The 24683-nt window shown below is 34.5% G+C and overlaps 5 protein-coding genes across 6 annotated transcripts; 4 read left to right on the forward strand and 1 right to left on the reverse strand.

Moving 5' to 3' along the window:
- The first annotated feature begins 29 nt into the window (after positions 1-29).
- On the forward strand, positions 30-4275 carry LOC142527716 (uncharacterized). Of its 2 annotated transcripts, none has more exons than XM_075632612.1 (7): positions 30-527; positions 1449-1676; positions 2033-2106; positions 2725-2884; positions 2968-3087; positions 3183-3291; positions 3891-4275. In XM_075632612.1, exons 1-7 carry the CDS (start codon positions 297-299, stop codon positions 4070-4072), a joined length of 1104 nt encoding a protein of 367 aa, XP_075488727.1. In that variant the 5' UTR covers positions 30-296; the 3' UTR covers positions 4073-4275. The 2 variants fall into 2 exon arrangements, with proteins under 2 accessions (XP_075488727.1, XP_075488728.1); XM_075632613.1 differs by having other exon boundaries at positions 395-527; positions 1439-1676.
- Positions 4276-8646: 4371 nt separating this feature from the next.
- Positions 8647-11510, forward strand: LOC142526486 (uncharacterized). Its single transcript, XM_075630921.1, is given in 2 exon segments — positions 8647-10061; positions 10063-11510. Coding segments are annotated over 2 exon segments (2343 nt in total). The 5' UTR covers positions 8647-8873; the 3' UTR covers positions 11218-11510.
- A 6329-nt stretch (positions 11511-17839) lies between these two features.
- LOC142526379 (uncharacterized) lies at positions 17840-19071 on the forward strand. Its single transcript, XM_075630734.1, has 2 exons — positions 17840-18266; positions 18376-19071. Exons 1-2 carry the CDS (start codon positions 18096-18098, stop codon positions 18964-18966), a joined length of 762 nt encoding a protein of 253 aa, XP_075486849.1. The 5' UTR covers positions 17840-18095; the 3' UTR covers positions 18967-19071.
- A 358-nt stretch (positions 19072-19429) lies between these two features.
- LOC142526125 (uncharacterized) lies at positions 19430-20298 on the forward strand. The gene is made up of 3 exons (XM_075630386.1): positions 19430-19603; positions 19771-19854; positions 20011-20298. The coding sequence occupies exons 1-3, from the start codon at positions 19430-19432 to the stop codon at positions 20296-20298; spliced, it is 546 nt and encodes a 181-aa protein (XP_075486501.1).
- Positions 19998-21878, reverse strand: LOC142526378 (uncharacterized). The gene is made up of 2 exons (XM_075630733.1): positions 21157-21878; positions 19998-21032 (listed from the first exon to the last, which is right to left on the reverse strand). Exons 1-2 carry the CDS (start codon positions 21583-21585, stop codon positions 20643-20645), a joined length of 819 nt encoding a protein of 272 aa, XP_075486848.1. The 5' UTR covers positions 21586-21878; the 3' UTR covers positions 19998-20642.
- Between the last annotated feature and the right edge of the window lie 2805 nt (positions 21879-24683).

Below are 24683 nucleotides of genomic sequence, written 5' to 3' on the forward strand. Positions count from 1 at the left end.
AACCAACAGACCATTTGTATTAGAGGATTTAGGGCGTGCAGAGCAATTTACTCGAAGTTTTGCTGTTCTAAAACCCTTGTGCGGAGGACAACACATACACGTCGTTACCTCTCTCTCTCACTTTGTATCCCAGCTAGCCATTCAACCAAATCAAATATAGCTACTAGCTAGAAGTCTCTACCAAAGATCCTTCAAGAAAAAAAAGTTTACAGCCTCAATTTTGGCGGTCTACAGATCACAAGTTTCATCTTTTAATTTCGTAACGATCACATACCAATCGATTTGTATAGTCACTCATGCGGTGGTTAATGCGGAGTAGAACCGTATCTGTGGTGATTCGAAATAGATCGCACAATTCATTTGAATCACGCAGGACTGTGGTGACGAGCTGTAGAGCGGTGCTATTACCGCGGTTCGGTGGACCAGAGGTGTTGGAGGTCCGAGAAAATGTTAATTTGCCTGAACTCAAGCCTAATGAGGTCCTCGTCCGGACTCGCGCCGTCTCGGTCAATCCGCTCGATACCACAGTTAGTTTCCAAATCTATACGCTCGTTGTTCTTTTTGAGTCGGATTTTTTCACCATCGGTTCGCGATTGAATTTTTGGATTCGCGGTTGGATAAGAAGGAATTAGCGTTTGTAATTTATGTAAATAAGTAAAGTATCAAATGTAGGATTGTGGAATAAAAGTTTTACTCTTCCAAAGGATATTAACTCAATGTATATGTAGTAATTCGAATGTTAGATGATGATCGGGTCCAATAATCAACGTAAAAGACTAGGCTATTTCTATACATTTATATGCTTAGAAAAATAGTAAGGACTGATAAGCTTGTAGTTGTGATTATTTTGTTTTTATTGGTTTTTTTGTAGTTTTGGAACATAAACTTAGCTCCCTCGTGAGAAAAAAATTAACAGATAGAATATTTGGAGCTCTGAATTATCTGGATTTTATTTCAAATTGGTTTATCTAATAGCTAAATTAGTATTAGAATGACTGGAAGGATGACAACCTACATTATACTTCATAATCATACATGTATCTTTTTTCGTGATTGTTGATCAATTTTGTTTGATGTTCCTTTTACACGATTATAGGTATTATGTACAATATATACTTGATTCTGAACTTCCTCATGGTTAGTGGGAAGCATGATAATAATGTAGTTTGTTTAATAAATATTTTATATTTCATGCATTCTGAATTTAAGTTTGCTCTTGTATCCAACAATCTATTGGTTATGCTGAACTATACCATTTTCCCTTGTAATCAAATTTCTAAAATACCTATTTATGGACATATATTAGTAAGATAGCTGGAAATCTTAATTGTCAGCTGCAATATTATTTTTCTGTGATTCTTGTAGAATGAATTTCATCTCTCTGTTTGATATCATTAAATACGATATTTTGGTCCTTCTACCTTGTGTTTAAATGTAGTTTTTCACAGATGCGATCAGGCTATGGTCGTTCACTGTTTGAACCACTTTTGCCATTAATACTAGGACGTGATATTAGTGGCGAAGTTGCAGCTTTGGGAGGTTCTGTACACTCGCTCAGTGTAGGGCAGGAAGTTTTTGGTGCTCTTCATCCTACAGCAGTGAGGGGTACTTATGCTGACTATGCAATTCTTGCGGAAGATGAACTTACCGTAAAACCAGAATCAATTTCGCATGTGGTAGGTTGCCGACAGTTTTCTGCAGGATAATCAACCCACTGCTATTGTACTTCACTTTTTAGCATTACTTATAAGCAATAACTAAAGATTGCATTTTTATGACCTGCATTTTTTTCCTGCATATAGTTCTATTTTTGCAGATTTGTGGTACAATCAACCTACTGCTGTCGTCTTTTTCTTTTTGAGCTTTACTAATAAGTGATAACCAAGGTTGCATATTTATGTCCTGCATTTTTGTTTCTGCATATAGTTGTATTTGCAACTTTCTGGCAGCATGTAGTCCATTTATCTGCGTTTTTTCCTCCCAAGTAGATGCTGTTACACCGGAGCTTGACACATTTATTTTGTCTTTATAGGAAGCAAGTGCCATCCCTTTTGCTGCCTTGACTGCCTGGCGGGCGCTGAGATGTACAGCAAGGATTAAGCAAGGGTATTTTACAACTGATAATTAAATTATATTTCCAATAGATTTTCCATCATGTGCTTGTACAAGAACAATGGGAAATGGCATTTTTGTCAGTGAATTATAGACAAACAAAGAACTAGCTCAAAGCCTGAAAGAATGCTGCAAGTACTTTTCCAAAGTTGCATCGACCAAAATTCAGTTGACTTGCTTTTGTTGCCTCTTGTTGGTTCCTAAACATTAAGTAACATCAAGAAGGTCATCATAATGAAATCCTTTATCTAGTTCTTTTTAGCCGTCCATCCATTATATGTGCATACTGTGTTTTTACTACCACTGTCATGCAATCACATCCTATCGTTGACATATCTTTACCAGCTAATTTAAGCTTGAAAATTATATCTTGATAAATGATGTGTCAGCTTATTGATTTGAATTATACATGTACACGTTATATGGTTTATTACTTTAGGTATCTAGGAGATAGTTTATGATCTTGAGGAGTTTAAAATGATTCATTGTGGGTATAACAGAGGGTGGATACCTTGACATTAGATTGTAAGAAATAAAATTTCACTGTATCCAATTACATTTATATATTTGTACTTTCTTTCTGAATTTGCTGTGTTAACTGGATTGTCATAGACAAAGGGTGTTAGTGGTGGGTGGAGGAGGAGCTGTAGGCTTTTCTGCAATTCAGCTTGCTGTGGCTTTTGGATGTCATGTTTCTACCACATGTGGAAGTGAATGCATTGCTCGTATCTTGGCAGCAGGTGCCGAACAAGCTGTTGACTATGCCACTGAGGTAATAATCCATCATAAATCCTCACTTTTTCTTGTTTTCAGATATTTTAATATGTAGATTTTTTACATGCGTCAAATTTGCAGGATTATGAAGCATCAATAAATGGTTATTTTGATGCTGTATTGGACACCATTGGCGTTGCTGAGACAGAAAGAATAGGTATAAATCTTTTGAAGAGAGGGGGGCATTACATGACATTGCAGGTATGATGAGGCAACCTGGCATTTTCCCGAAAGCAACTTAGGTCCAAAATTCCCTGATCCATACGATTATGCATGGTTTTGGTTGTCTTCACCAGGGAGAGGCTGCATCCTGGACTGATAGGTATGGACTAGCAGTTGGCCTTCCTATATCAACAGCCATATTGTTGAAGAAGCAAGTTCAATATCGATATTCACATGGAATCGGTGAGCCAAGCATTGACCTTCTAGTGTTTTTGTGGTTAAAATAACATGAATGCAAAAATTGAAAGAGAAGCGCCATTGCATGTTTTCTCCCCTATTGCATTTATATGAGTAATTAACCACCATGGACACTGTGTTAAACGGCATATTTCTTACATGAAACTACTGGATGAAGTTGATCGTGCACTTTAATATTAGTATGAAATAAGAAACTCATCTAATGATTGGGATATGCTAACCCTACCAAGAGATGATCGTTATTGTCTGGAAGTCATGAACTTGCTATTCGCCCGGAACTATTAATTAGTCTTGAATTGTGCAAATAGATGTTACCTCAATCTGGTTCTTCTTATTTCTATGCCAATTTCTTAGACTTTTTTGTTGTGAAGAAAACCGAATGTGCTTATTTGGTCATCACTATGGATATTGATTAGGTTTCCAGCAACTTTTGCATGTCTCAAGGCTCTATTTTGAGATTAGAAAAAATTTTATTTGCAAATTCTCATCTTGATTAGACAGCGCAAGAATTGGTTTCACTCTGTCTAAGTATTATATAGGGACGATGCTAAACGTCAACTCATCATTATTGTACTACTGTACAGAATATTGGTGGAATTACATGAGGGCCGATCCTGAAGGTTTGTATGAAATTCGCCGGCTATCTGAGGCGGGAAAGCTGAAAGTACCTGTTGATAAGACCTTTTCAATTAAACAGGTGAGAGAAGCGCATGAGGCCAAAGATAAGAGGCTCATTCCAGGTAAAGTTGTCTTAGAATTTGATTAGCTCGGGCTAGACCCGACCCTTTCATCTGTACACGACATATGAATTTTTTATGGTAAAATATAGTTGCTAAAAAGCTGTACTTTTTATGGTGGCGATCCATGCATTCTTTGGGATTTTTTTACTTTTGTAGGTTTTAACTTATGTTTTGATAAATATAAGGTTTTCGGGAATGATCGATGATTTACTCTGCATGTCATTTAGTATCCATGGCTACTTAGATTATACAAATTATACTCCATTAAGTAGGTCGGAAAGACTCAACTTCTAGGTTTCAGTTGGGGATTAACAGGTCAGGGACGAATAACGTCGTGACTCATAAAATTAGATTAAAATATCGGGTGATATTATAAATCTCATGCCTCCCCACGTTACAGAATCTTCAACAACCTGATATTGTCACTTGAATTCCCCCGAATTTGGTGTCGCATGCTTTTCAATCCCAAAATCTATACACGTTTGTCATTCTCACAGGAATATTTATTTCCACCAAGTTTCTGTTTCAGCTGTCTGTTTCTGATAGCATTAAAACTTTTTTTCTTTCATCGTCGGTCCTTGGAATTTGTTCAAATTCAAAATCATTTAGATGAATACTGATGCAAAGACACCTTTGCTTTGTTAAATTCTTCGAAATATTACGTCTAGTTCTTGCTTGTGCAGTCCCTCTTTTTATGTCAACTCATAGAAAAATTATTATTTTCTATGTCAAAAGTATATTAGTTTTCAGTTATAGTTATGAATCAAGTCAACTAGTTTCACGATTATAGACTACAATGTCTCACAAGATACTTATTCTCTAAAAAAATAGATAAAAAGTTACTGCAGGAAAGAGTAAAGACTCAAGGCAAAAACTTGTGTGAGACTGGTCTCACGGGTCATATTTTGTGAGACAGATCTCGTATTTGGGTTATCCATGAAAAAATATTACTTTTTATGCTATGAGTATTACTTTTTATTATGAATATCGGTAGGGATTAACTCGTTTCATAGATAAAGATTCGTGAGATCGTCTCACAAAACACATATTCTCTTTAATGAAAGTCCATGGAAAATGATTATATTATAATCTTAATATGACTCACGAATGATAAAATCGTATTATAAAAATAAATAAATAAGACTTTTTTCTATCAATTTTGTTGAATAAGAAACGGTAGTTCTTATCCAATTCATATTAGGCTTTTTTCGAATGAAGTGCGACCTAATCGCACCATCGGATCTTTGATGTAGATTCGGAAATCTAAACTTGTGAAAACGACTGGAACTAAATTTCTTTCCAACTATTGAAACCTACACATTAGACACTCTCTAAAAGAGACCGAGAACGTACAAATCTAAATTAATTTTTTTTGGCCCCTCTTAAAGAAACAAGTCCATCTAATTCTTTAAAATATTTAAATAAAAATGAAAATTAAAGATGGAACGTTCTGTAGGCCCGATCAAAGCTCTTTTTCTAATTTGTAACCCTTCTTGATTGGACTTAGCATGGGCTTAGATCCTAAATGAAACATGAAAGTGACCCAACTGCGGAATGTGGACCACCTAATCACCTGTGCATGTGGATCGAGAAACCCCAAATATCACTTTCCATAATCGCATCACAAAACCCTATCTACGAACCAACTTTCCCCTGTTCATCTGTTCTTCTACTTGAAAAGTGCTTTTCTATTATTGAAAATAGCTTTGTCCAAAATGCTTCTTCTTCTTTTTTTTTTTGTCATTTTATGGTGTAAATATCAGTCAAAACCCACCCTCCCATTCTCCATTTCCAACGTATTAGATCACACATCTTAATTATTATTAAAATTCCATGATTTTACCTACTTGAATAGCTTTTAGCTTCAACCTTAGCAATTAATTAATTAAGCCAAAAGCAACACCAAGGTTAGTAATTTATAGCATATCGAGACCATTTGGTACATAACACGTAATCCAGTGACCTAGTTGTGTTTATTGACTGATAAAGAGGATATAAAATGGCAGTCATTTTCCAGTTCACATGCACTTCCTTTCCATGCTTGGCTAGTTTAAGTTAGCCCTTACTGCTTGTCTATTTCAATTATGAGACCCCAGCTATCGGCTTCCCCCGCCTGTATAACTCGCATAATCCAAGAGTATCGCTCCCTAAATCCTCCAAGGGAGTGTAGTATAGGATGACAATAGATCTGTGAAACACCCGGATCCAACTTGGGTTCGTTTTATTTGTTTGCGATTATATATAATGAAAACAAAAATCAAAATTTACGTCGATAATGGATTACACGGTCTTGCTTAACCTGTGTAACCTAGGTTTTAGGGAGGCAGGTCTAGCGCGTGCCGCTTAATAGATTAAGAAGGCGCGTGCCGCTTAATAGATTAAGAAGGCGCGTGGTGGTGTGAATGATTTGGTCGTGCATAGTAATGGACGCCGGTCACGTGCATCATGGACTCTTCTTCTTTAACCTCGACTACCACCATGTGACGTGATTCAACAAAGCCCCTGATTTCTGATACTAATATCATAAATGCCATTACTCGATATTCCATAGGCAGTGTTTGGGTAGACTGTACTAATAAATACCCATTTCCTTTGTTGTCCCTATCACCATTCTCAATTATTTATTTTCATATTTATGTTTTCAAAAACCATAAATTCCTATATTTTCTTCTTTTTTATGAGCATATAATATTTGTAAAAAAATATCTTCTTTGATATTTTTCCAATTGATGTTAGGTTTTTATTAAAATTAAACAAAAATAAAAAAAAATCCACCCACCTGCTAGCATCCATAATTCTTTTTAAATTTGATTTTATTCTATATGTCTTGTGTAGCCAAGTTGTTGCTTGTGAAATTATATGGAATGATTGGAGTGATATTATCAAACTTGGAATTGGAGGAAAGAAAAATGGAGTGTAATTGCATTTTACTCCAAACAATAGAAAACCAGATTTCGAAATCATTGCAATTAATTTTTTGACAAATAATGAAGTTCCAATTTATTATCATCAGCATATGGAGTATATAGCTCAGGACTCAAGAGCATACTCTTGCACCTATTGTATGTCCCCTTTTTTTATATTAATATTGATATAATATATGGATACACTTTGACCAATAAAAAAATTAAATGATATTTATAACATATTAATTAGCATGCGTTGTCACGAAGAAATCACATATGCTAAAAAACACGGCGAGTCATGTTTCATACTACAACTCAACCATTTAATAGTCACATTAGGAGTTTTTTATATATATATGAAAATTGAGATTTTAATAGAGATTATAATTTTCCTCACGAGTTCGGAATCTCGCGAAAAAAATCTGTCCCAATTTTTTTTGGGTTCAGGAATTTTTTTAAATTTCTGAAAGAGTTCCTCATTCACGAACCCATCTCTTAAAATAATATTTATTATTATTATTATTTATTAATTTTAAAAATATTATTATTATTATCACCAATAATAATAATAATAGATAATAATAAGTTTTGATTTGGAGAGTCCGAAAATTCCCGAACCCAAAATCGTGGGGATCAAATCATCATCCCTGCCCTATCTCCGTTTAAAAAATATCAATGAGATATGAATCAGGCGCGCTTTAATGAGATTATCTTTTTCTTCCAATTTTACCCTTATATAATACTAATATTACACTTTTGTTTTTTGTTTTTTTTTTCAATTTCAACATACAATCTTTCAATTTTACCCTTAAATAATACTAATATTACACTTTTGTTTTTTTTTTCAATTTCAACACACACTTTTATTTTTATTTTTTTTATTTCAACAATTCAAATATTAATTTAGTTCCCTCCATATTTTGTCAAATTTCATTTTAGTCTATCGATAATAATAAAAAAGATTGTACACACACGCATAACGTGTGCAGAAGTAACTAGTACATAATAATTATTAGTATATTATAAACCTTTTTTTCATTTGGGTGACCACTTTGATACGACATATTACATCAAAAATCTTTTTAATTTTTACCCAACACTCTATATAAATAGATATTTCATTTTATATATTTGTTAGTATTTTTTACATATTTCACCAACTCTTGGTCAAATTTCTTTCTATCAAATATATTTGACCATAATTTAACGGAGAAAATTATATATAATATAATTATTTGAAAAATAAAATGTGTTAACATATTATATTATATTATATATATACACAACGCATATTTCACATCGCTAATATATTATAAATAAGATATTATATTAAGAGTATGTTTAATTTGAAAATGATCTCACATTTCTATATTCATTAGATGAGTCGATTTAATTCATACTTAGACTAAATTAGAAATTAATATTTTTGACATAAAAAATAATATTGTTTATAATTTCGATCGGGTGATAAATATGTCTCATAAAATTGACTCATTAGACAATATCATAATTTTTTTGTTTTATATTAATATTTCCCTACAAACTTAAAAGATAATCTATTGAAATTTTTCATACATGCATGTTGTGTTAATTTAAATATTTATCACATGATTTTAATCTTGACAAATGAAATACTATAAAATTTGCTTACGATATAATAATTAATCAACCAATTACTTTAAAAAACGGAATGCCGATAAATAAAAAAATTGCAAGCCCTTCAAGAGCAGACTCACTCGCCTTGTCTAATACACACACAGAGACCGCTGTTTTCACCATCCCAACAGCGATTCTACGGAATCCACCTTCCCCCACTCGCTAAACTTTTACTCCACCATCGATCAAATCTTTGTTCATCCCATCCATGGCAAGCATCCAGTAAAAGAGAGCAGTAAAAAATACGCAAATCAAGAAAACACGGATGGAATTTGATAGACCCCATTATTTCCGCACTTCAAGCATAGGTAGCAGCAGCACAAACACCGCTGCCTCTACGAGTGAGCTCTTCATTTGCTTCGCTTCTCGGCTGTCTTCATCATCTTCTATGAAACTGTCCAAATCAATCCTCAGCCCTGGCCGCGCCGCTAGGGACTGTGGCCCTGTTTCCCTTACTTCTTCCCTCAGTCGTCGACTACGCACCAATGGCAGCCTCAAGGGTGGCCAGGCTTCTCCCTTCTTTACAACCTCTGGCAAGAAAAGAGGTTGCGGCTTTGAGAACCCGGAGCCCTCTTCACCTAAGGTTACCTGCATTGGACAGGTGAGAGTGAAGACCAAGAAAAAGGTCAAGCAAACTCGAAGTTTTTCCAAAAGGCGGGGTGGGGATGTTAGTTTTAGAAAGATTGAACAAGCAGGTGGCGATGGAGCGCACCAGGGTGAGGATAGAACTAGCAGCCAGCAAAGATTTTCGAATCCCAGTGCACACGCTCAGACGCAGCAGCAGTCTCAAGAATGCTTGACTCACAGGAACCAAAGATGGGTTCATTTGCCAATCTCGATTTGTGAAGGTTTAAGATCGTTCGGTTCCGAGTTCAGCTGTTTTTTCCCGTGCAAAGGCTCGTGTTTTTCTACAAGTGAAAGGGAGAAGGCAGAAAAGGAGCGTAGATCAGGTGAAAATGAAAATGGATGCGGAGCGGTGTTCACGCGGTGGCTGGTGTCTGTGAATGACGGTGAAGGAGGGAAGAGGAGGGAAATTGAGCTTGTGGTCGGTGGCGGAGATGAGGAGGAGATCTTGGCGGAGAAATACTCAATGAGGAGTTCAAGAAGGCATGTGTTTGAAGATATTGAGGTTAAGAATGATAAGATCGAAGTAAAGGGGCAGAGTTTGGAGGGGGAAGAGGAAACAGCAAGAGTGAGCATTTGCATACCCCCCAAGAACGCTCTTTTATTGATGCGATGCAGATCTGATCCAATGAAGATGGCCGATCTTGCCAACAAGTTCAGCTGGGATGCAAAGGCCACTCATAAGGTTGAATACGAGGATGCTGAAGAGGGAAAAAACGATGAACAAGTTCGTACAAATGTTGATGAATTTGAAGAGGTACAAGATGGTGATACAATTCGTGTAGAAAGAGAAGAACAAGAGGAATTACGAGGATGTGAAGTTCAAAGATGAAATTTTTACACGAAATAAAGCTGAAACAGGTGAGGTTTTTGAGGAAGATGATGTTATAGTCGAGCCTATAGAAGAGCAAGAGACCCTGAATGAAGCAGAAGTGATCTCGAAAATAGGATACGGTTGTGATGGGGAAGAAAGTCAAGGAGGACTGCTTATCATTAGCTTTCAAGAAATGGTGGAAGAAAAAGAGCCGGAGCAGGAAAGAGTGGTCACGAAGGAGAAGACATTGGAGGAGGAAGAAGAGGAGGAAGAGGTGGAGTCAAATATGTCCTCGTTTGAAGCTCTTTTAGATCAAGAAAATGCTGAACATTATGTAGATTATCCGGTTAAGGAAGAAGCAGAAGATGCCCCACTTTGCCATTCAACTATATCTGATGAATCAGATGAAGTAGAAAGTGCAGGCAACGAAATGCCAACACTCCACGGTGATGCCGCAATGGAGAAGCAAGATGGAGAGGGAGCACAAGAATCGAACCCCGGCTTTACAGAGTGCTGTGAGGAAAATCAGGTGGAAACCCAGCTGAATTCCGAAGAAGAAAGTTATCAAGAAGATGAAACGAAAGAACAAAAGACAGCAACTTCACCCACAGTGACAGGAATTGGGGCCCCTGAAAATCAAGAATTCGTTGTTAGCCTTCTAGAGGCAAAGAAAGAAAAGGAAAGCCCTGTGCTGCCGGATTGCTTGCTGTTAATGATGTGTGAACCGAAGCTATCAATGGAGGTTTCAAAGGAAACATGGGTTTGCAGCACTGATTTTCTCAGGTGGCTGCCGGAAAGGCCACTTAAACCACCGCCTAAACCTGCCAAGGTCGGTGGTGGCGGCGAACAAGCCCCGGTGAAGAGGAGACTCAGCGTTGACTCAAAGCCTAAGCCCAACTCACAAAAGGAGAAACACGGCCACCAGCAGCCGCGGCGTTCATCCTGCTCCCTGCCTCCGGCGACGGCGGCTGCGTCTATGGCCACCATAATCGAGCAGAAACTGGTGAACGCTGTTGCTTATGAGCCGTTGGCGCTGACTAGATGCAAGTCTGAGCCGATGAGTACAGCTGCTGCCAAGCTCTTACCCGAGTCCCATTTCTGGAAGAACGCAATCAGGAAGCTGGAGCCGCACAGGCGAGCCACGCTCGGCGCTGCTGGTGTCGGATTTTGAGCTGAGCTGGCAACAAATCACAACAAAAAGAATCGTTTTAGGCTTAGGGTGCACGGTAGTTTTTACTTGCAAACCATGTTTCTCGTCTGTAAATTTTGTTGAATGTTTTAGGTTGTTTTATGATAAAAATACAAGGATGCTTTTTTGTTATTACCGTAATGTTAGATCAAATGTTCTCGTGTTTCTCTGAACCAGTAATTGTAATTTCACCTCTGTAACAGTCTTGTTTCAATTCAGTTGCTTTACAAGTTCCCCGTTGTATGTAAATTCCGGATGGCTTTTGAATTCGACCATCGCTGTTTCAGTTGATCTTAATTCAATGGTTAAGACCTTGCTAATAATATCAAATTTTATCTGTTGTAATTTTTATTGAGCACACCAATATCTTTTCTATTTATTTTATTCATTAAAAATTTCTACCTACAAAAAGGAAAGTAAGACAAAAATGAAAAGACAAGCATTCATGCATGGACACGGTGCCTTGGTAAAAAAAATAAAATGGAGGCCAGTGGAATTTGAAGAAGAATTCAGACAAAATCAAATTGCAAATGTGTCCGTATATGTTGACAGGACAGGCTGTTGTTTTTTCTCACTATAATAATTGTTTGGCGATAATTTTAATAACATGGACGATTACGAAAAAGTGGTAAAAACATGTGATGTTCAACGTTGGATACAACAAACCAATTATTCAATGAACATTTAATTAAAACTTCCAAATCTATATCTATATCTATATAAATATACGGATTGAACTGTGATTTTACTCTATTGTCCTTATTAATTAGTTGTCATCATTAAATTTGTAACATTCTCTTCCTCATCTTTAATTGGTTATTCTTGTATTTATTTAATTGATTCTTTCAATCATTTTCATGCATGTACACTTTCTCTTTCACTCACTTTTATAGATACATATTTGACCACCTCATTTTTATCATCAAATTGTTGCACAACAGTAAATAATTGTTAAACATCTCAACTTCTTTTTCACCAAAAAAAAAAACATTTCCAGTGACATATGTTATACTACCTATAGTTATTTGTATTCTGAAATTTACAAACACTTTTATATATACATATTTGACCACTTCATTTTTATCATCAAATTGTTGCACAACAGTAAATAATTGTTAAACATCTCAACTTCTTTTTCACAAAAAAAAAAAATACATTTCCAGTGACATATGTTATAGTACATATAGTTATTTGTATTCTAAAATTTACAAACACAATCATACTAACGTATTTTACCATCAAATTAATCTTTCTCTGAGAATTGCTTGATGGGCTTGTTTGAATATTCTGGTTCAATTCTTTGGTGGAATATTGATATGATAGATTCATGTTTCATTTCACAATGCTTATATTATGTTTTCTACATGTTTGATCGATTATGGTCACTTAGAAGTTGGAAGCAGTATGCATTTTGACTCTGTATACCACAATTCGTTGATTTTTTTCAGCGACAATTTATTAAAAAAACTTTTTGTTAGTTAATGAAAATGAAAATTTAAAAATTAGAATAGTAGTTTGATTTCTGAAGTTGAAAACTTACATACACATATGATATTAAAGTTGTGTGTTTTAAAAGTAGATATCTTCTGTTCGTATGATTTTTATCATTCGAACAATCTACTGTAGAAACGATGTCATCTTCATTAATTGAAATTTTACACCGATGATTTATTATTGTATCTTTTTATGTAAAACTGCATAACACAAATTATCACAAATTTTATTTTATTCTTTTAATCTTTCTTTAAAAATTCCCGAATTATACACTCCACAATAATTACATACAAAATGGAAAAAAACAATAATTAGTTTATTTAATCAATTTGATTAAAATACTACTTCAACCAGTTTTTTCATAAAAAACATTCAATTATAATTTGATAATTAACGTTTTTACAAGAAAATATCAACTAAATCAGATCGACCAAATTATTTTTCCCTCAACAACTTTGATGTTCAAACTAATTTATAATATTTTTATTTAACATAGAGTACGATCATTTAAAAGTATCTTATATTACCATTTTTTTCTCATAAACGTTGAACCACTGTTAAAAAATTAATAATTGATTCTTCATTTAATTATCTTACATATAAATTAATTTATATATGAAACACAAAAAGTGATAAAAAAAATTTTAACTTTTGAGTTAGCAAAAAAATTTCTATGTGAAAAATATTTTAGGTGCAACATATTTATTTTTTGTTTTCATTATAAAAACCAGATACGACATAGTTCAAAATGTATCAGCAAGTCACTGATTTTGATATAAGGGTGTTAACTTTTAATGTGACTCGAAAAAATCATAAATCCAAATTGAAAAAATTGAAAAGAAATTGAACCAAAATGAGATGCAAATTATTTTTTTATTCGCATATAAATATTAAAAATAAAGTTTATATTGTTCAAGTAGGGATATATTTGACAAAACTAAACCAACAAAATAATAAAATATAATTAGATAATAAATAATTTCATTTTATTTTTGTAATATTATATATTTCATATAAAAATAATTAGCCTTTATATTTTTTTTCGTTTTTTATAATTATTAGTTTTTATATTTCTAAGTTTTACTATAACTAATTAATATATATATATATATATATATATATATATATATATATATATATACCGCAAAACGATGTAAAAACATAATTCAACCATCAGAGTAATAAAAAATATTATTTCTCAGCAAATGCTCATTTCTTTAACTTTAAAAAAAATTAAAACAGACATATATAAGTTTACTTATGCCTCAAGTTTAAAATTCATACTCCCGTATTTTACCATCAAATTAATCTTTCTTACTTTTTTTTTTTTTTTGCAAAAAATAGGGTATAATGATTCATGAATTGATTTTCTCAAATTTCAATGAAAATATATTTTCGCAAGTTATTGGAAACCAATAAGTGGTATACAATATACAACACTCTTATCAAATGCATAGACTACATATATTCAAATGTCAACCCTAAATTTGAGCTGAATTTACAAAAAAATACCATAGTTTCAGAGCTATCTCGGGTGCTAAAGATGCCACACCTAACATTTAAATTCAAGGGATTTGACGAACTCGTCAATATCATGAATGCAAAAGAAGTATTGCGTAAATAAATAATTTTTCCAACTGAAAATAGAAGTCATATTTATATTTATAACACCAATGAAATGTGTACAGATGTGATCGGTATACCAAATAAAGTCATGCTATTAAGCAATTTCGCCGGACTAGATAAAACAGAAGGTCAAATGAGACAAGTTATGCTTATCAACATGAGGTAAATTTAAATAAAAAAATGCCACATATAAACATGCATATCTTAAAATTTGTAATATATAAAATATTTTGTTTAGAATGGAAACTATTTCTGTCACTATGTGGGACGACTTGGCAATACACGAAGGGCAATTGATGAAGCGCATTGAGTCTGAACATCCTATTGTTGAATTTTCCAATCTGACTATGCAAATCTTTCTCAGTATGTTATAAAACAAACCTTGTTTCTTCATTTCCTAAATATATTTTTTTTATAGCGAAAATGACTAATGTGTGGTGTAAATTGAAAAAATGAAACAGGTGCACAACATTTACAAACTACGCCTACAATTGCAATGATTCTTAACCCACTATGTGATATCGCCAAAGAAATACAAACATGGTACATATTTCTGAATTTCTAACTCTTCGTATTTGTGAGTTATACATTTCATTGTATAAATTGTATGAACTTACTTATTTATTCACAAAAATTATTCTAGCATGACAACTTTCTTTTTAAATATATAAAATGATGTTAGAAACTAGATAAAAATAGTGAACATTTTGTTATTTATAATATATGAATGCTTAAAGACTATTATTTATAATAAATTTGTAGGTTGGATGCAGACCAAAAACAAGATAAATTAAAAGAACTTTGGGTTACGAAGACACTCACAGACGCCAAACAAGTGACATTAGATGATGTAACAAAAAAACGAGCTATGTTGACGGAGGTACTGCATTTACTGTTTATGAATCTTAATAGTTTTAATTACTAAAATGATACAAAACAAAAACTAGATAATTTGCCCATGCTAAATATTAAAAGTTTTAACAACTAACATTCAAACTAAACCAAGATTCGAAATACTTCTTATTTTTACATAGAACAACTACTATTTGATACGGAGCAAGATAAAGGAAATCGAAAAACAAAGCTACTCCATGGTATGAAGCATGCGATCATTATTTCAAAGCTGCTACAAAAACAAACAACAAAGCAAGTTGTGCCAATTGCATCAACTATCCAATTAAGATCATTCCAAGGTAATAAAAAATACCAATACCCAACCCAAGCTTTAGATTCACGGTAAAAAAAAGAGATGATCACTACTTTACTTCTTTATGTTGCAGGTATAGAATAACAATCACAATTGAAGATGAGAATGAGACGGTAAGAATAACATTATTTGAAAAAGTTGCATCATCTTTTGTTGGATGTTCTATTGAAGATTTCATTCAAATTCATGACCAGATATAAGAAAAACAAACAAATGATTTTATATCTACATAAATAGAATATTTAGAATTTCAATCTAACAATAAAAATTTTCAATGCAAAATTTACCAAATAACCCATATAAAGATTTGCTAATTAAGTCAACCAAGCTCCAAGCTCCACACATTCTTGTTCAAGTTGGATAATTCAGTAGAAATACGTGATGACCGATCGGGTGTTAAAGATTGTGGCAAAAGCTATTGAGATACATGACAATTATCCAACAACAAATGTCAATATCAGGAAATGGAGATCTCGGAAGATTATCAAGCAAACTAAACAAAGCAATGTACCGCCAAAGGTAGAAAAGTCAAATGAATTAAGCATCAACAAAAAATAAAGATCCACGAAGATGAAATAGAGAATCGAGATGACGAACCAATTGCCGCCTACAAAAAAAGAGCTAAGAAGATAAAAATCGATGGGTACAAAAAGATTTCAAGGGGTCTTCAAATCAAAGACAAGAAAATGTGATGATTTTATTTGTTACCAAATAATTATTTATTAATCTATTAATAGTTATTCTTGTTGCAAAAATAATTCCAACATATTTAAATAAGATTATCATATACAAATTATCTCTATTTCTCTACGTGCAACGCACATGCATTTCTCCGGTGTATATATATATATATATATATCATATGGGAACAGTGGGGGTGGATGAGATGGCTGCCAGTTTCCTAAAATAAATGACAGTTGGCCTACATATTTAATTTACGATCATGTTAGATGGAGCCCCGGCTTGCCATCTGCAACCAACAACCGGTGTTTCTGCTGGGACCCGGAATTGATTCGGCAGGCCCAATATTTAGTTGACGGGCTTCTCATGGACCAAACCCATATATGATTACAAGGCAATACCCATGTTCAGAACAAGGATGGGCCTAACTTGTGAAAGGCGGATTAACTGGCCCATGAATCTTTGTTATGAATAAAAAATTAAATATACAAGGATCCATCAAAGAAAATGTTTATCCTCAGGGAATCGTCAAAAAACAAAATAAAATGTTTATCCTCAGGGATGAAGATGAAGCCAGAAATATCAAATTGGAAGATAGTAAATTATAGCTAAAAAAAACATGAATCCAAAAAAAGAAAAACTCATATAAACATAACTGAAAAAAAATTTATTAAATAAGACGACCCTACTAAATCCTAATTCAAATAAATAATAAAAAAAGGTTAAGCTATGAATGTATAGTAACTCACATAAATTATTATATTATTATATAAATGAGCATTTTTCTACAAATTTTTTATTCAATTTTCGCAGGCCAATTTTTTTCTAAAAAATGTAATAAGGATAAAAATATGAACTCACCGAGATTGAAAGAAGATGAAAGAACAATAGATCGAAGGCTCTGCTAAAATCCGGCATCAACTTTAAAAATATGAGAAAGAAGAATGGAAAAAATGATTTGGGGATTCTATTTTAATTTCTCTTGATTTGTCTTTTTTATGAGTGACTATCGGTTCTCTGATCTTTTTCTAACTCTTTTTATTTATTACCTTTTAAAAAAAAAATTTGAAGAAAAAATGTACTAAAAATTTCATGCAATTCGACTATCCATATATCTAAGACCCTTCTCTATAAAATTTAAAAATTATATTGGATCCAACCTAGTGAAAAAGTTATATTTTGATTGCAAATTATATATTTAGATTGTAAATAATATATTTAGAAGAGTATGTCTCATGTATAACGATTTTATGGATCTATAATCCGTGAATCGATCTGATTCATACATGTAATAAAAAATAATAATTCTTTTTATAGAAGTAGCAATATTCTCTCAAATAAGTATTTATTATATAAATAATATATTCTTGACATAAAAAAATAATACTTTTAACTCAAATTTAAATAGCACATATTACAATTTTTTTCGTTACATACCGACAAATTTTGAAAGTAAGATTTTCTGATTACGAGCCTATAAAATGAGGGATCAATTATTGTAAGTAAGATATTTTCAAAATTATTGCAATGTAGGTGGAGTGGATGCATCGTACGTTATTGAATATAATTTGCATTTAAAAAAAAAATATTGCAAGCGATACAACTAATCCTGTACAAATAACAAACGACGAGTGGAGCAAGATTCCCCATGTCAAATCGCGTTTTTAATTCCTTCTGTTCACACGATTATGGGTGTACCTACGACTACGAATTTGCACATTCTTAAAAAAACCTTTGAATCCACTTTGGAGGGCTGCTACTGTAAAGATGCGTGCGAATTAGCAGATTTCGCAGAAGTTGGTTCGATTTATCTATTAATTTTCGGAGAACTTTTGCAAGAGTTGAAGGGATAATGGATCGGTGGAAGGAGGATTACCTGGATATTGTCTTGGTTCCGCTCGGGCTTCTCCTAATGTTTGTTTATCATCTCTCCCTTCTCTACAGATACCTCAAGTGTCCTCGCACCACAATCATAGGATACGAGAATCATAACAAGGGAGCCTGGGTTGAAAGAATGTATCTGGTAACAAATCAAAATTAGCCCTTGTTTTGTTCTCAGAAGTTGTCAACAAATCTTGTCGGTTTTGATTGAAATTCCTTGTAATTTTAATGGGTTTTCGTTTTTTAATTAGTTGGCAGCGAAGGACAGAGGTCCTGCAATATCAGTGATCAGCAGTAATATAACAGCAGCTACGGCACTTTCGTCAATCTGTCTGGTACTAAGTTCCATTATCGGAACTTGGATCGGAAGCTCTACCTCGAACACCTCAAGTATTTTCACAAACAAATTGATATACGGAAGCAGAACTCCGTCCATTGTGTTCATCAAGTTCATATCTCTACTTTCTTGTTTTTTGGTGGCCTTCGCCTGTTTTGTTCAAACAGCAAGGTACTTTGTTCATGCGAATTTCCTCATCAGCATGCCGAATAACGACATTCCGGTGGCTTGTGTGGTGAACGAGGTGATAAAGGGGAGCAACTATTGGTTGACTGGGATAAGATCGCTGTTTTTTGCCACCAATTTGCTGCTGTGGATCTTCGGTCCTATACCGATGTTTTGCTGCTCGGTGATTATGGTGGTGGTGTTGGTTACCGTTGATCGGAACACGACACCTTTGCATCAGTATGCTCCTGTTGGAGGAAGCCATGGTTTGTTCAAGAAGATTGATCTTGGAAAAAAGGCTGTCACTGATGCATTTGAGCTGCATCACCGAGCACAATGATGAAAACTGAAGCAGCGCATGAGTTCTTATCTTTGTTGATTCTTTTGAAGTTGTTTTGGGATGAAAGTTCAAAAGAATAGATCCAAGTTTCATATTCTTCTTTAATTTTGAGTACAATATCAGATTTATTTCTGACTATGTTCATAGGCAATTCATGTTACTTTATCAAACTCTGAGGAAGAAATTAATAATTAAATATCAAATACACTACCTAATGGGCGGCTCGGACATGCAAATTTGTCTTTCAAAAGAAAAAGTAAAGTCATATGACAAAAGAACTACTATTAAACAATGTAACACCACGTTTAGTCCACCAAATGCGGCTCACAGATATATTATATAATGTGGAAACAATCAAATTTGAACCTACTACAAATTAACATATTCATCTTCTTGGTTAATAAAGATTCATCAACTCTTCTATTGAAAGAACAAGTGCTTCTACTTGTGCGATTAAAGAAGAATGGAGCAGATTTGGAAGAAAGATTACTTGGATTTTGTTCTAGTCCCAAGTGGTTTACTCATTATGCTTGGCTACCATGTGTTCCATCTCCACAGATGCATCAAACTTCCTCAAACCACTGTCATCGGCTACGAAAATTACAACAGAAGGGTTTGGGTTCAAAGAATCTTGCAGGTCACGATCTGTTAATTACCTGTCTTTCATTAAGTAATATACCGATCGATTCAGATTGAGAGATTTTAAATCCATGACGTTTTGAGTAAAGAAAACTCAGAAAATTTTAGGGATTGACTTATATTCATTCACATTAACTATTTTACAACTGCCATTTTGATAAGCAGATTGAAGACAAGGAGAGAGGACAAGCAGTAGCCGTAATCGGAGCAAACATATCTGCAGCAACTTCCTTAGCTTCAATCTCACTTGTTTTAAGCTCTTTAATAGGAACATGGATCGGAAGCTCTAATCACAACGATCTCATAACTAACAAAATATACGGAAACACGAGCCCGACTATCATTTACATCAAATATATAGCTCTACTTTCTTGCTTGATATTGGCCTTTGCTTGTTTTTTTCAGACAGTGAGGAGTTTCATACACGCAAATTTTCTTATATCCACGCCGAACTGTCAGATTCCTGTTGCATATGTTGAGAGTGCTGTCATAAAAGCAAGTAATTTCTGGGTCGTTGGTTTGAGGTCACTCTATTTTGCTACCAATTTGCTGCTCTGGATTTTTGGTCCAATCCCGATGTTTCTGTGCTCTGTTATCATGGTGGTGATGCTACACTTTCTTGACACAAATTCAGCCCCGATGCCTCAGTATAACTCATCCGCCAGAGATGGTTACTTTGAGAAAATTGATTAAGAAACGAGTGAACAAACTGAGAATCATGATGAGCGTCAAGAGGGATCAGAGAGTATGGGATGTCCGCAGGTTCAATGATGTAATAAATTAGACAATATCTGTAATCCCATCTGTTAAAAGTACGAATTTATGAAGAATATGACATATAAAAGCCAATTTTGTGACATCTATTGTGGTTATTGCTACATACTGTACGAGGTCATTAAAGAATGTATCTGTGTAGACGAGAAAGATGGAACTTTCTGAGAATGAATTTTATTTTCAAACATCGAATGCACTAATTTAGAACCAAACCAATTCTACAATCAACCGCTTATTTCGTGAATCAACTCCTCCAAATAAATTTAACATTCCTGGTGCACATTAGAAGCCACAGCTCTGGCCCAGAACTTGATCTGTTCTTTCATGGCTTCTGTCGATTGGTTTCCACCCCATTTGGGAACCGGCAGAGCGGAACTATGCGTCCGCCGTGCCTCAGAAAGATAAAGCGGGTGTTTTTCTCGCAAGCCTGGAATGGTGCTAATTTTGTGAGGATTCCATGTGTCTTTTTTCTTGATATTAAAGCCAAAATCTTGCAATTTTTTGGATTCCACAATACTAGAACTCCTGTGTTTCCTGAGCTGATTCATTGTTGGTTGAGTTCTTATCTCCTCCAAGCCCTCCATTTTTACGATCTTTATCCCCGGTTTCTTTCTTGGTTGATGCTTTTTTGTGCTAGAATTTGGTGACACGGCCTGCAAAATTGTAGCAACAAGGCAAATTTTGAAAGCATAGTGTTTGATTAAAGAAAGACTACACAAAAAGCAATCGCTATTAATCAAAAGAAAACCAAAAAAAGAAAAATAAAAAGAAGCATACCTTTACATGTGTCCTGGTGTCTGAATTTCTCATAGAAGCTTGCCTGATCAAATTCCCCATAGAAAATTCAACCTCCTCATCTTGGAACTCTTCAGTTCTAAAACTCGTGGGCATAGAAAATTCAACCTCTTCAGTTCTGAAACTCGTGGGCAGAGATGTGGCGCGAGTTATATTATTCTTGGACAAAATCCTCCTGCTGGACTTGCTTCTTCCAGGATCTATGCCCCCTTTTGCGTCAGAGTTTTCATGGATTCCTTCTTTCATGGAAGCTGGCAGAGATGGAGCCTTTACCAGATTAGACCTAAGGGATTCACCGTCCCCAGATAGTTTCTTGATCGATTCATAGGTTTCTTCATACGACTTTTCACCAAAAATCTCTTTGCTGCAATGGTTGGATGAAGTGCAAGGATCAGAAAAACTTCGAAACATCCTAAGTTATCACAGTGAAGCAAGTTTCCAAAGAACCAGGACTCGTCCAGCAACTCCTCAGGCTCTATCATCTCGTCCGAATCTTTCATGGAGACTAGATTTTCATGTACTTTGAGATCCATACCTTTAGATGAAATAAAATAGAGGGGTGCGTTGCTTGAAATTTCTTTATGGTTTTGTTGTGTCTATCTATTTCCACATAAATTGACAAAAAGAAATATATGGTTCTCTTTCGAAAAGCTGTCAAATTGGCTGATTGGAAAGAAACCATGTGGGATTTGGATGTCATGTGGTTTCATTGATACACATTTATTTATCAGTTATGCATAAGAGGACATGTGGTGTTCTAATAATTGATCTTGTAGACAAAGGATGGAGTCATTGAGTGCACAACCATCGCCATTTCTTGGCTGGGTTTTGTTATTTTTACGATACACCTAGACTATGAAATTTTAATTCTTGGATCTTGATATCAACTTTGGAGAAAATTACTAGAATAAACCAAATTCTTGGATGAATGCTTTTTGTAGTAAGTATACCTGGTAAAATTGCAATGAGTTACATTACTTGTGCTGGCTGACATGAGAGCACTCCTATGTAAAATAAATACATATCACATCAATAATTGGAATCAACAAATAAAGGGTTGGAAAATTTTGGGATGAGACAACATCTGCCAGCTCATCCTACGTGCAATCCCACAGTTTACGGGCTGTTAATTTTAGTTACTTGGCAATTCTATTTTATTTGATTTCTCTTTTATAAAACCTGAAGGATTGGTTAGTAAGTTTTCCATGGTTGGAATTGGATGATGTCGCTAGAAATTGGGCCTTGCTTTTCAGCTCAAAAACTAGACCACACTATTGAAGGCCCATATTGTCGATTTAATTGGGCCAACTTTTTAGCCCAAAAAGTCATTCCCCCTAAAGGTTCGACCCACATCAATATTCTATTTTTTACTTGAACACTAACTCAAGAACTATTCTCGTGCCAGGTTGCGACAACCTACAAATTGGTTGGCTCCTCCACATGGGACTATTAAGATTAATGTTGATGCAGCGATGGTAGAATCGAGTTCAATTTTCCGTGTTGGTAGGTAAAGTGGCTTGGGATCAGATTCGCCTGATTGTTGGAGTCATCCATTGATGTATGTCAGAGACTTTTCTCTCTATCTTGCCGAAATTTTGGCTATCCGTGAAGGAGTATTTCTCACACAAAGGCTCAATGTTACCCAGTGCATCGTGGAAACAGATGCTTTAACTGTCGTGAAAGCTTTGGAGAATATGCAGATTTTGTAGCCGAAATCAAGAATGCTTGCGTACAAAATGAGAATATAGTGGTTCAACATTGCTTCCTTGATGCAAACAATCAAGCTCATCTTCTTGCACAAAAGGTTTAAACCTTAGAGCAGATATTGTGTTTTGTCAGTTGTGTAATATATGCGATTTAAATAACTGTCAAACACAAAATTTTAAAACATTTTTTATAAAAATGTAATGCTAAAGATTCCAATATCGAAAATTGGGATGTTAATTTCATGTTATTATTGACAAGTTTTTAATATAAATTTACAAATCAAATATAGTAAGATTTCACTTGCATAACATTTCTTTCGCATGGTGGACTATGGTAACCTCGTACTTGATTCCGATGTTTTATATAAGCATAAAATGCAGACATCGACTCGAAAAAAATCAATTGCAAATCCAAATCAGTTTACTCAAATGCTTTACGAAATCATCAACATAATTATCCATGAATTCAGGAACGACAAAGTTTGCTTCCATTTGTTGTGAAATTTCCCACTGGCTGTCCGTATCCATGGCAGACTCTTAATTGCCTTGCACAAATCCTCCTTGCTGAACCATCCATTTATTCAAGTGATTAAATCATGTGAAGCAGTAATGAATCAATCAAGTTTTTCAAGAATTCTTTGTCAACATTACACGTGGAATCCAGCTTACTTATTACTCTTCATTCTACTGCAAATCTCTTGCTCCTCAATTCCATCGAATCATATGAATGCTGTAAAACCAAGTGATGATAAGTTTCTTTTTTTGGAGACTTCAAATTTTAGCGGGAATCAGAGGACCAGCCTCGAGTCCTTCATCGCTGAAGACTCCAATATTCCACCTAGAATGATGAACACAAGGCAGAATCTGAAGTCCTTCGACCCTCTTATACTACTTGGTGCCGTCAAGATCAACTCCTATTTTCCTTCTTGCTGGATTCGATGACTGAAGGCATTCAAGGACAGATGATTGGGTGTGCTACCTCTGCACAACTCTGGACTAAGACTTTCAAAGCTTTTTGCTTCAAGATCAAAAGCTCGTGTAATACAATACAAATTGCAATTATAGACCCTGAAGAAGGGAAGCCTAACAATGAAGGATTATCTCACTGAGATGAAGTGTTATATGGACACTCTTGCAGCTTGTGGTCCTTCCATATCTGAGAGAGATCAGGTACTTGACATTTTGGGAGAGTAGGAATTGAATATGACTCAGTGGTTGTGCATATAACTCTTCTCGGATAGATATGTAGGAGCCTTTCTCTTGGCTCATGAAGGACGACATTGAGTCCTATAATGGGAACACTGAGGGAACCACACCCACTATCGATGCTGCCACTCTTATCACAACCCAAGGGGCGGGAAAATCAATCTTCGTGATCATCCTACAGAGGACGTGGCCGAGGTCGTTTCAATCGTGGAGGAAGGAAATGATGGACTAACAATAATAATCGACTAACTTTTCATAAATAAGGGTGTCGTGGCTAAACTTTAATTATTAAAATCATACGGTTCAATGAACAAAATTTTGGATTCAATTAAGTCTTTGTATAATAATTATTAATAACACAATCAAGGCATTATAAAAGTGCTCCCAAAAAAAAATTTTGATAGGACTAAGGCTGCTTTATTATCATAGAAGATTGATTGACATGTGGTTTAATTTACTGGTAGTACATAATTTTGGCGATGAAAAGGAAATATAAATTAGAGAAGAGAATAATATCGAAGTTGTTTTCGCAGCCAAGTAAGTCGAGGCTTCCTCTCTTATTCGTTGAAAAATAAAACAAGCAGTGGTCTGTTCCAA

This window comes from Primulina tabacum, chromosome 15 (assembly GCF_025594145.1).
Source record: "Primulina tabacum isolate GXHZ01 chromosome 15, ASM2559414v2, whole genome shotgun sequence".
Lineage (NCBI taxonomy): Eukaryota > Viridiplantae > Streptophyta > Magnoliopsida > Lamiales > Gesneriaceae > Primulina > Primulina tabacum.